The following is a 12,448-nucleotide window of genomic DNA, read 5'->3' as shown; positions in this document are numbered from 1 at the left end:
ATATATATATTCTTTTTTTTTCTGAAATTTATTTAAGATTAAAACTTTCGATACGGAAGAAAACTGTTCTTTTCGTCATATATGTTAAAAGGGTTTTTCGGCATTGACCAATATTAGATTAAAATTTCTGATTTCCACTTACTATTGACATAAAGATTTAAAAGTTCCAGAAGCCACAGATTTTTCAAAAGTTCGCGCAGAGATCCAGAAGCCACAGATTCTTCAAAACATTTGCGATCTTCAAGATGAATGTTGTTTCTCTTGTTGCAGTTCGCAACAAAAGTAACGACATTTATCTTGCAGCTTCGCTGTCGGCTGTAACTGCGTCGTGCAAAACAGTCAGAAACACCAGTATGCATGCGGCAGTTTTTTCGAATTTGTACCGTTTCCTCACAGCAATTCGCAGCACCTTAAGGTGACATATACTCTCGTGAGAGAGGGCCGCTCCTCTGCGAAAAAAGAATATAACAATATTTTTATTTGAAAGATATAAGAAATATAGAAATCGTAATAAAATATAAATACGAAATAAAATATTATATGATCTGAAATATATAAAAAAATTTGAAAGGAGAAAATTATTTTGGAAGAAACAATTATAATAATTATAATAGAATTATTCAATATTGTAATAAATACGTTATAATCAAAATTATTACAAAATTTAAATAAATCGAGATCATAAAAATTGTGATAAAACATTTAAGAAAAGTTAAAAAAAGCAATAATAGAATCTTAAAAATCTATTTTGCTTATTTTTATGTAGAAGTAAAAGAACGTACCGACCAAGCTTGACCAATGTTCGGAGGATTATTATAACGTCGCTGATTGTAATCATAATTGACTTTTGGTGTCATTTCTAAGGGTGGCAACGGGTTGGAGAATTGTTTTCGCAATTGTTGTCTACTCAATAATTGTTCTTCATTTATTAGGTCTTTATTGCCTCTAAAACCAGAGGCTTTCTCTTTTATTTCTTCAGCTATATGTTGCTCCTAAAACATATATTATATAAATGATCTAAACAATACTTTTGAGACTTTCACGAGTGTTTTCTTCAGAAGTGTCAAAGGATTTGCGGGTTATCATGATGACTCATTGTTATTGCCAACGTTTCTTGAACCTTGCTGTTTACTTTATAGAACGAAGAATGAACTGATACTGAGTTGCACCTTCGGAGAACTCTCTTTATTTAAATTCTGTTAAGAAGAAAGGGGTGTTTAGAAGAGAAGGAAGAGGAGGAAGAGCAGTCTGTCATATTTTATTTATAGCTCATGTCTCTATTCAAGTTATCTGGATGTTTTTGGATCTTTAAAGTTTTCACTTCACTGGAAAATATGATATCGTAGTATTTATAATAATTGTTTTATCAAATAGATTATTTGATAAAATAGATCCAGATAACTTGAACAGAGAACACGGGCTACAACGTAAGCGAAATATGGGAGATTGTTCTTCCTCCTCTTCCTTGTCTCTCTCCAAACACCCTTTCTTCTCTTAACACAGTTATGTAAGTTTATGAAAAAGAAGTCCTTCGGAGGAGCAGTAGCACTCCTTGTTCTGATAAAGTGAACGGCAAGATTCATAAAACGTTGGCATTTAGCAATGGATCACAACACAGCGATCCTTAAATCAATCCTTTAACCCGTAAATCCTTTGACACCTCTGAATAGATGATCTTTATACACATAATGCAGAAGTATCGTTCACAAATGGTTACTAATAAGACGAGACACCCCGTGGCTTTCCTCCGGAATGCTATTAAGACATTTGGCATAAACCACGCTCAATTAAAGACCGCGTGTGCAATTCAGAGACCGAATCAAGAAGATAATAGCGGCCTAGGAAGATTATATTGAGTAGAAAGATTTTGAAGGAACTCCTGAATATATGTATAAAAGTACATTTTCGTATGTGAATATTGATTTAAATAAAAAGCTTTTTCAAAAAAAAAACCATTTTCCAGATTTTAGCGCCGCATCCTACATACGTATAACATATTTATACGTATAGAAATATGTAGAAATATATATAAATAAATTAGAGGTTTATTTTTTATTCTAGATTGCACTAGAGAGATAACTTTCTTTTTCGCTTTCGTCAAACATCGAACATATAAATATATTTTACTTCATAAATAATTCCAAAAATGTACTAGTTCAGCTACAGGAAACAGACTTTAGGCTTTCAAAATAAAACACTGATCATGATAAATTCACTTCATTAAAAACTGCAGATAAATATCCGTCAATTTCAACTTTAATCACAGAAACTTCAATTATGGCAGTAAACTATTTTTCTTTACAGTAATGTGCTTACATTTCATGAACACAATTCCTTTTTAAAAGCAGTACTAAATATTACTTTCAAATATTGAATTTGCGCGTTTAGAAACATAAACACTATATCGAAATTGCCATGGACGAAAAAATCCCGCTTTAATCTATAACTATTTTACAGTTATATATTAATATGGTTGAAGTGCAATAAATTAAACTAATTTGCATAAATCATAAATTAATGATACAATTTTTACATTGATAAATGTCCAAAGACTATTTTAAAAAAATTAAAAGAGTCATTTAATAAAAGAATTGATAACTGACCTGTAATTCGCGTGCTCTCTCGGCCTGGATGAGATTCTTGAGTGTTTCAAATCTACCGGATTGAGGAACCGAAGGAGTACCGCCGCGAAATTTAGATTCTTGAACATTTGGCTTGAACGGTCCCGTACTCACGGTCCCAAAATGTCGCGAGAGATCCTCGATGACTCTCATACGCGAAGGCCCCCGCATCGCGTTTCGCCATCTACTTCCTGCCGGAGCCTTGTGCACCATCCTTCCATAAATTGGTGCACTTCCGGCGGCCCGACTACGTGGTCGACCAGCATGTCTTCCTATAAATTATTAATTCTTCACTTCCTCTGCCTATCTATCCTCTTTTTCTTACAATTACCATTTTGCACAATGTAAATAATTTCCATTTTTTTGCGCGGAAATCAATATCGTCATGAAAATAAAGAATTAGAGTCATAAACTCAGCCCGAAAAATACATATAGAAGCATTTTTAATTTTATTTAGTCAAATTTTTTGCAATGTAATCTTGTCGAAAAGAAAAAATATGTTTCCTAAAAGAAATTCCATGTAATTAAAAATTATCTGAGAGATAAATCGAATCTTTTTACTTCTTTATTCTCTCTCTCTTTTTTTTTAGAGAAAAAGAGAGCTTGTTAAATCATTAATTAGAGTAACAAATTTTTATAAGAAAAAAAATTGATGATTCAGAATAAATCAATTAAAAATATCATAAATTAACAACACATTCTTTCGAAATAACAGTCGTACACGGATAACATTGGAGTTAAAATTGGTTAAAATTATCGAGACATGCGTTCGACATCATGAGCGACATCAGGGAACTTAGAATTATTCAGAATGGATTCCAATCGGAATTGTTCAATTATCTAGATTTCTATTGTGCTCTCTAGTGAAAACGGAATAATTTCGAACGGAATCTATTCCAACTTGTTCCATGATAGACGCCCACTGACTGTTCAGATCAAAGAGTTCATATATTACACGTTACATAAATGAACAAAAAAAGGACAGCTCTTAACATCAGCTATTCTAGAATAAAAAATAGGGTGTTTTTACCCATTAAAAAAAATCGATTTGATCTTGATCTGAGCTCGTGACAAGGTCAAACGGATGTGATCAATAAATAGATCTTTTTGAAGTCTACAATTTTTGTTTGAAACATTTTTCTCAAAAATGCTTTGCTTTTCAAAATATTCAAATTCACGAATGTGAAAGGAGTTAACCAATTTTCGTTTAATTGAAGAATTGCAAAAAAAGAAGTTAAATAATTTGAACGCAATGTACGTTAATTGCGCAATTACTTTGCACAGGCAATCGGATTTAGATGCGGTCAAAGCGCTCGATTCGAACTTGTGATGTTATCGCACTTTACAGGTAACCAACATTCTCCCGATAATTAGCCTGAATCATGTATACTCGTTAACGTAAGTGCTCGATGCGTATATGATAAAGTGGCGCGCTTGACCTATATGTATGATGTATTTGCAAGATGGTATTACAATCTGCTTGTGTAGGTTCATATTGCAACTCATGAACTCTATCGATGCATAACTCGATGAAATCGATTCATAAAATCGATAAAACGCATGTGTTCTTTCTCTCATGAATTTTACGAATCAGAATGATTACAGTATTCTTTTATATCGAGAAAAAGATACATCGATTCGTGCAAGAATTTTTATTATTGTCAATAGATAAATTGTATTCTTATCGAGTTGTCTAATAAATATTCGTTACGAAGTGATTTGATGAGAAGTAGCATTTATTCTCAAAATAAAATTTATATATAATGTTACATTTATTAAATAATATACAAGTTGAAAAATTATGCAGAAAATTTGCTTACCTTCCAATTCTTCTCGTAATTTCAGTCGTGTAGGTGCGACAATATCTGCGCAAAAAAAGCCAACCAATTTTATTAAATCTTTGTAAATTTTTCATCTTACGTTTAAAAACCTACTTTTATTTTTTCATATATCATATACGGACAGTAAAGGCAAAATTCCGAATCCTTAGAAAAATTTTGCTAAATTCCGTCGACGCTTCGTGTTCCTGAAAAACGTAAAAAATCTTACCTCGTCCTCTGGATAATTTAATGCGATCGGGAAACACTGCGGTACGCGGCCATAAATTGGAATTGAATGGGTACATCGGGTATCCGTTAGTGGATTTAGCGGCTCTAATCTGCCTCTTCGTATATCTCCACATGGCACGCAACTCGTCACATGACGGCTCAGTTAGGTCCAATCGTTTGTTGCCGATGTCACCGTTACTTCCTGCTTGTGGATCAATGTATCGCAAACCCGCGACAAACGACCCGCTTGTATATGTCAGAATAAAGACGATGCACACGGCCGCGGAGCGCATTTTCTAAAATCAAAACAACGAAATCGCAAACTGATGCGGTAATTGATAGGCATAAGAAATTGTTAGAAAAGTTCTACTCTTTATTGAGCTGCTTCTGTTTTTTGATTCTACACTAAGAGAAAAATGTTTTGTATTTGTATGTAACTATAATTATATATTACTATAATTATGATTATTACTGCTATAATAATAACAATAGTAACTATGTATATAGTTCTAGCAACAAATATAATTGGCAACCTAAAATGATTATAATTATAGTTACAAATACTAAACATTTTTCTCTCAGTGTAGATATTCTTTGTGTATAATTAATGAAGTAACAAAAAGATTAATAAACTTTATCTTTTTATTACAGTGATATACTTTATATTTTAGAGTATCTCAGCCTTGGAATTTCGAATTCTGTGAATTCTGATAATTAAACTTCTGATAAATTAAATATATCTTAATTGAGAACAAGAAGAAGATTTTATGTATTCTTCATCAATTTTAATTAAACTTGCAATAAGTTTTAGCAAGTTGTACTATTTAGAACGGACGCTACAATTTTTATTGGCCATATTTAAATCGTTATTATTTCACAAATTGTTGCCTAAAGTAAAAATTTATGACCTTTTTGATTAATATTTGGGAAATTGTCTGTTACTGTATGAATTTTTATTCGAATTTCGAGAAATTGTATATAAAAAAAACAAGAAAGTAACAAATAATTACTTCTAAGTAACAATAACACTATAAACGATTTAAAGAACTTTATTTCTTAAAGAACTTTTAAAAATATCTTAAAATTATCTTATGCATCAATTTTAGACTTCTTATTCATCGAATATCTAAAAAAAAATTGCAAAAATTATAAGATAATAGAGGATTTTCCGATTCTGTTTAATCCATTCTAGTCGCCCACGACAGATTATGCGGTCATTATCGGACATTCTGTATATACGACATATTTGCTGTTACACATGGATGAATTAATCAATGTCTGATCAACTTTATAGAAAGTTATTTAAATTGAAATTGAATTGAAATTTAAATTGCATTGTATAAAAAGTGTCAATCATTTTGTCTCATATTTAGCTTAATTTAATGATTATTCCAACAATGCAGCATTGTGTTAACGTGCTTTATTTCGCACATTTTATGAATAATCATTTTATAGGATGTTGGGAATTAACGAGATTTTGTTTTTTTTCCTCCAAGTGCATATTTCTTTCATGCTCGTGCACTGCATGATTATTACGCACGTGTATCGCTATTAAAATGCAATCGAATTACACCAGTGGACCACTGAATGTTATTGCACTTTTTCGGGAGGGAGCTTGTATTGTCTGCATTTATATGCATGACACGCGAAATTTATCTATTCATTATTGATTTCTCATGAAGCATGATGTATATGACACTGTACGTTTATTATCAGATTTTAAATCAGAATTTGAGGTTCTTTAGAATGACACGTGCTTTTTTAATTAAATATATTCCGCACACATGCTTCAAATATATGATTTAAATATACTTGAATTTTTATTGCAATTGATTATAAGCCTAATATAATAATTACTTCACTAGATATTTTACAACTTATTTTACAAATATTAGCTTGCAAATTTAATAATAGGTATATTAAATTACATAAAACAAAATAATTTTAATTTTACACATATTTTACATGTATTGAATAAAAATAGAAAATTGTCTTTTCGCGAAAAGTTTGAACTCGTCTTTATAATTCTATTAATCAACATATTTTCTGATTTATATTTTGTATAATAGAATATAATAGAAATAATAAAAATTTTTTTTATTATATGGAAATTTTTTTGGTGAATTAAGAGTTTGCTATATATTAGGTGTGAGAAAAAGTTCGTGGCGTTTTTTTAATACCATCTAACGGGAAAAACGCGAACTTTTTCCCACACCTAATATTATATTATATTAAATATATGCTTAAGTCTATCTCTAATATAATTCTTTAAAAAAAAATTATTCAAATACATAGATGTTCGGGACTACAATAATGCATTTGATCGTGATTTATTAAGCTGCCGTTTCGTGAACGTCGAAACGAGCAACATGTGTTTTCATCAGTAAATATTTCAAGGGAATGTATATTGGAGAACGGTCTATGCATATTCAAGCTTTATATCAGCACTGTTAGATATGTCGATTTGCTCGACAATCTCATAGCCGATTGTACCATCAGCATTCTACACTGAAGATTCATGAAAAAAATTTACCGATAAGAACAGTCCAAAAACGTAAAGTCGAACAGAAGTAGCAAACTCGTGAGAAAGTTCGATTATCTAGATTACCCTGAAAACACGAATGTTCGTAAATAATCGATTCTTCATAAGCTTTGCAGTTTTTAATCCTGCAGTTGTTTCACAATAATGGAAAGACGAATGAGTAAAATCGATATTCCAACTTCACGAATCGGAAGTTTCTAGAATAATTCCTTGCTCAATATATCATTTGACATTTCTTTCTATTACGCAAATAATGATCTCTATCTATCTTCTCTTTCTCTAAATCTTTTTTTGCTCGTCTCGTGTTGTCAACTTTTTTAAATATCAAATGATTCTATTTTCTCTAAAATAACATAATAATTGAATAGTATATTTTACAGCAAAAAATATATACATCGAAGTTATTTACGATATATATTCTGAAATATATTATACGTACTTCAAGTACTTTACGGAAAAACAGATTTATATTTGGAAGCTACTTTATAGTTGAATGCAAAGAAGATTTGCGTGTAAATTGTATTTATAGGATAGAAATGCGCTGGTCGTGAAAGGTGACGTTACCATGAATGTAAAAGTACAAATTCGTTGAAAAAGATCTTTTCATGATGAACAGTATAAACCGTTTTGATGCATTTTGCATTAAAATCACTTCATTCAATCCAACATATACAAATATACCGGATATATATGTAATTGAAAAGTAACTGCTGTAAATCCATCCACCCATCCATCCTGTCCGGAGTTCCACAATGAGTCAGTAGTTCGAAGTTCTAAGTAATTCTAAGTCTTAATCGATGAAGTTGACTAATAACCAACTTGTACGACTAAGTTAAGACTGATCAAGACTTCCGATTACCGACTATCAATTTATTATAGAACCTCCATATCAGTTTTAGTTGTTCACGGCAGCTGGATGTGCGATATCTGCTACCATCAAATTGATAGCGAGAAGGAATTACTATAAGTAATTACTATAAGTAAACTGCTTTCTATCGGATACATGGCTTGTTTGACAAATTTTTTTTAACTTCGTTGAAGTATAAAATAAATTGTCTCTTAAATTTATGATCATAATAATATTTTAATAACATTATCCACAATTATTACTTCAACTTATTACTTTACAATATTATCTTCGATATCTTCCTTTGGGAAGAATAGGGGGAACAATTGGGAACAATAATCATAAAGAAAAAATAAATAATAGTAAAAAGAAAACAGTTCTCTTTAGATTATATTTTGCAGTAAACTTACATCGTTCCTCGACTATTAGGGTGCATTTCCACTAAGCAAATCTCATGTCATCCGTCCGCGTCATGATTTAATCAAAGCCTCCCATTTTATTGTTCATTTGACGCACGGCAAATGAAACAATAAAATGAGATGTTTCGATTGACACGCTCAGTGCATCCTTATTTCTCATAAACGAGAATCGAGTGATATTTTTACAAGAAATAAATGTGCGAGAGCGAAAACATTGCAGTATTCTTTTATTTGTTCCGCAAGATTGATCTTTTATTTAGACAATTCATCCGGGATCGCTTTTGGTCAATAAGCTGTAATAGTTATTGTCTAAAACGGCTGTTCAAATTTTATTGAAGTTAACAGAAGTTGCTTGTAGAAAATGAAATGTCTATTACAATGGGACAGAACTTTCTTGCTTCAAATTTCATAAAAAAAGTATGAAGTTTTCACTTAAAAATTCTTTTATTTTCTTCTCAATATTATTTTTTTATATAATATATTTATATTCGTGCAAGTGATATCGTTTTTATTCTTTGTTCGTTTCTTCAAATAACAAATACATAATGTTAAATAAATATTTATATTACCTATAATTATTTTCACTTAATTTAAATTTAGAGAACAAACGTATTTTTTAACATGGACTTTTTTCTTTTTTTTTATCTCGAATAGTAACAAAATAATTATATAAAATATGTACAAATGATATTAATTAATCAATAGCTGTACATTATAATTTACCGCATCGTATTCCTCTCCTTCTATTTCTCGTGCGCGCATACACATTTAAATTCTAGTAAATAACTAAATCGAATAATCTAATATGATTTACGTGGAAATTCCATTATTTTCATTGGAATTTCTATAAACGTGAATAGAATGCAAGGCACATCACGTTTGCTATTTATTTGCAACATTTATAATGAAGAAGCAATGAATATATTCGAAGCGGCATATATGGAACAATAAGAAACTAACAGATATCTCAGATACATTGTCGTGTCAATGCTGTACAAGACCGAGAAAATATATCTCCTATGTGATCGTCATGTACTTAATCAAGTAGAGACACAGTCTAAATGAATTATACAAATGCGTAAGCATAAGTATAAAACAGGATATGTGCATTAATTGAAATTTAACTCATGAAATGAAAAATTCGCATGCTATTTTTAGAATTTCTTATATTTATTGTTACATTTATTGATTTAATCACATTACGCATTAGTATCTAAACAGTACTTGAAAATGTGTGATAGAATTACTATAAAAATTAATTTTTTACACGGATAAATATGAATTGCATAGACATTTCAATAGAATTAATTCCATTTATTTTGTTGATAATATTATGAATAGAAATAAAAAATTGTGTAGGAATAAAGTTATTATTAGGGTTGAATAAGTTAATGTTTTTTTTAATTAAATTAAAGTTAAGTTAAAGTTAATGGTTTATAAAATTAATTTAATTAAGTTAAAAATTGAATGAACAAAAAACTAACTCAGTTAAAGTTACGTCAAGATTAATTAACTCAATTTAATTAAAAGTTAATTTTGGAAAATATTATTTTTATTAAATCAGAATATTCTAATTTTTTTTAAATCTGACTTTATGACTTTAAATAACAAAACAATTAGAATATAGATCATCAAATAATTTAATATTTTAATTGTAAATTTTATGAAACAACAAAGATATTTCTTGTACAATAAAAAACTGATTTTTAGTATTTTATGTATTTTTACGTATTTTATATTTTTACGTATTTTATATTTTGTATTTTCATATTTTGATATTTATATTATAAAAAAATAAAATGTAAAAATATAAGTAATCTTGTACCTCTTTTTGTTTTGTCTATATCTGCATGTTCATCGAAAATTATATATATATATATAAAGTTTTTATTCTTTTTTTATTGTTTATCAAATATAAAAGGATAATATAATGTAACAATATTGATAGCATTTTTAAAATGCAGACTCAATCCACGTTATCTTTAGGTATTATGAGCATTACGCCCACGTCACACAATCATTAAGCTTCTTCTAAATTAATTCTTTAATATTTAAGATTTTATAGAAATTAATATAGGCATTTAAAAAGATAAAAAAACTTTAACATAAAAACAATTAATAAATTAAAATTAAAAAGTAATTACATTAAGTTAAAAATTGACTCATATAAAACTAGTCAATTATACTAAGTTAAAAATAAACCCTTTAACTCTTTTTATTTAATTATTAATTTATTAATTAGTTACTACTCAATTCTGCTTATTATCGTACGAATTTATCCATATTGTGTATTTACCCATTTATTACCATTAAAGTGTAATCGTTACTATGGCAATGTATAAGTTTGCAATCGTATTTGCAAAAGGTATTTGCATTTAACCAATAATTTGTTAGCTTCAAAGTTCCATATTAGTTTCTTAGTATTCGCGAGAACTCTCGGCATATATGCCGAAATTGTATACAGCAAATTATACTCGATAACGGTGACATTTTAAAGGAAGCTATTTTCAAGTTGAAAAAGGCAAGCCTAAAGTCAAGTAGTCAAGTAGTTACTTCGTAAGCCACGCGCGACGAACTCACCGTATTTATTCCCCTACTGAGCGTTAAAGGCAATCTATCTTGTTCTCCTTATTGTTAAATGACACTCACTGTTTGGTCTATGATATGCATAGCCTTCGCGGTCATCCTACACTTGATTTGCACGAGCAGCGAGTCATTCTTTAACTAAAATTTATCGGATAGAAATTTATCTTAAAAATTAATTCGCAGCATTACCTACATAAGAAATAAAAAATTGTGAAGAATAAAGGCGAAGCTCTACTAACAGTACAGATGTAAGTTAGAAAGAATTGAGATAAACAGTGAAACCACGATGTGTCCATTTCAACTTGTGTGTAATTCCAATTGGAATTATGCCCGATTGAGACACCTTATTTTTTTTATGTCTGACTTATTTTATTCGCATCTAGGACTATTCCCAGTTTTTTATTTTTACTAGATTATAAGAAATCGACAATGCAACATTTTTTGCATTACTTTTGCATTAGTAATAATTTCTGATTCTTTACAAAAAAATAAAATCCGGTGGAAAAAAAAAAACAACTATTTTATCATTTTATGCAGGACATTTGATTCGTGATTTCACGAAATGCTCTATATTTTATATTGAAATGTTATCATACACTTTCAGATTTGACGTATCAGATGTTATCGTATGCTACAGTGTTAAATGAATAATTTGTTATAATCTGCAATATTAAAAAATGATGGAATCTTTATTTTAAAAAATCGATAGAAACTGATAAGAAATAGTTACGGTTTATGTTTTTAATCGTAATTATGAATTAAATTAACAAAAGAATATTATAATTCTATAACTAATTCTTCATTTCCTTTCATAATTATTGTTATTACATTATCGTTTCTTTTCATCTTTCTATATCACTTCCTATCGTACACCTATTTATTAAATGCAAATGTGGTGTAAATATAAAAAATAAAAGATAAAATACTTTTTATCCTCATATATTCATTTCATATATTCACTTTGCATGAAATATACCGTACATTTATACATATATTTTTAAAAAATATGTCGATGGGATTTGAACTTAAGATCTATGGAATAATAACCTAACTCTGAGCTATATCGCACGCTTGTCTGAACAACTTGGAATTCGATTGTTATTCAATTCCTCGTATAAATTTTTATGATGCATTTACTATGAGCTGTCAATAGTATTCTATGTGGAATACATCGAAAGGTTTATAACAGAAAATTCTTCACCGTAAAATCTACGTTTAGTTATATAACGGCCTATAGCCGTTATATAACGTTATAGGTGTCTATAGTTTTCAAATCATAGAAATCGAAATGTTCTGTATAGGAAAAACTTATGCATCACTTACGTACTACTTCCGCATCTTTTCCATATCTTTCCGTCATTTTTCCATACTCTTCTCTCTCTCTC

At 29.4% G+C, this 12,448-nt stretch overlaps 1 protein-coding gene across 1 annotated transcript in view; it reads right to left on the bottom strand.

Annotated features, from left to right (window-relative positions):
- Positions 1-398: 398 nt before the first annotated feature.
- The window catches only part of LOC108688736, a 15,170-nt gene continuing 3,120 nt past the window's right edge, over positions 399-12,448 (bottom strand). Inside the window, exons 2-6 of the mRNA XM_018195097.1 lie at positions 4,671-4,965; positions 4,442-4,486; positions 2,604-2,893; positions 783-992; positions 399-449 (exon numbers count right to left, since the gene is read on the bottom strand). Of these exons, the coding sequence (XP_018050586.1) occupies positions 411-449; positions 783-992; positions 2,604-2,893; positions 4,442-4,486; positions 4,671-4,962 (876 nt within the window). The 5' untranslated portion in view covers positions 4,963-4,965 and the 3' untranslated portion in view covers positions 399-410. The remainder of the gene's footprint in view (positions 450-782; positions 993-2,603; positions 2,894-4,441; positions 4,487-4,670; positions 4,966-12,448) is intronic.

This window comes from Atta colombica, unplaced genomic scaffold, assembly GCF_001594045.1.
Source record: "Atta colombica isolate Treedump-2 unplaced genomic scaffold, Acol1.0 scaffold238, whole genome shotgun sequence".
NCBI lineage: Eukaryota > Metazoa > Arthropoda > Insecta > Hymenoptera > Formicidae > Atta > Atta colombica.
This window is presented reverse-complemented; position numbering and strand designations above follow the sequence as displayed.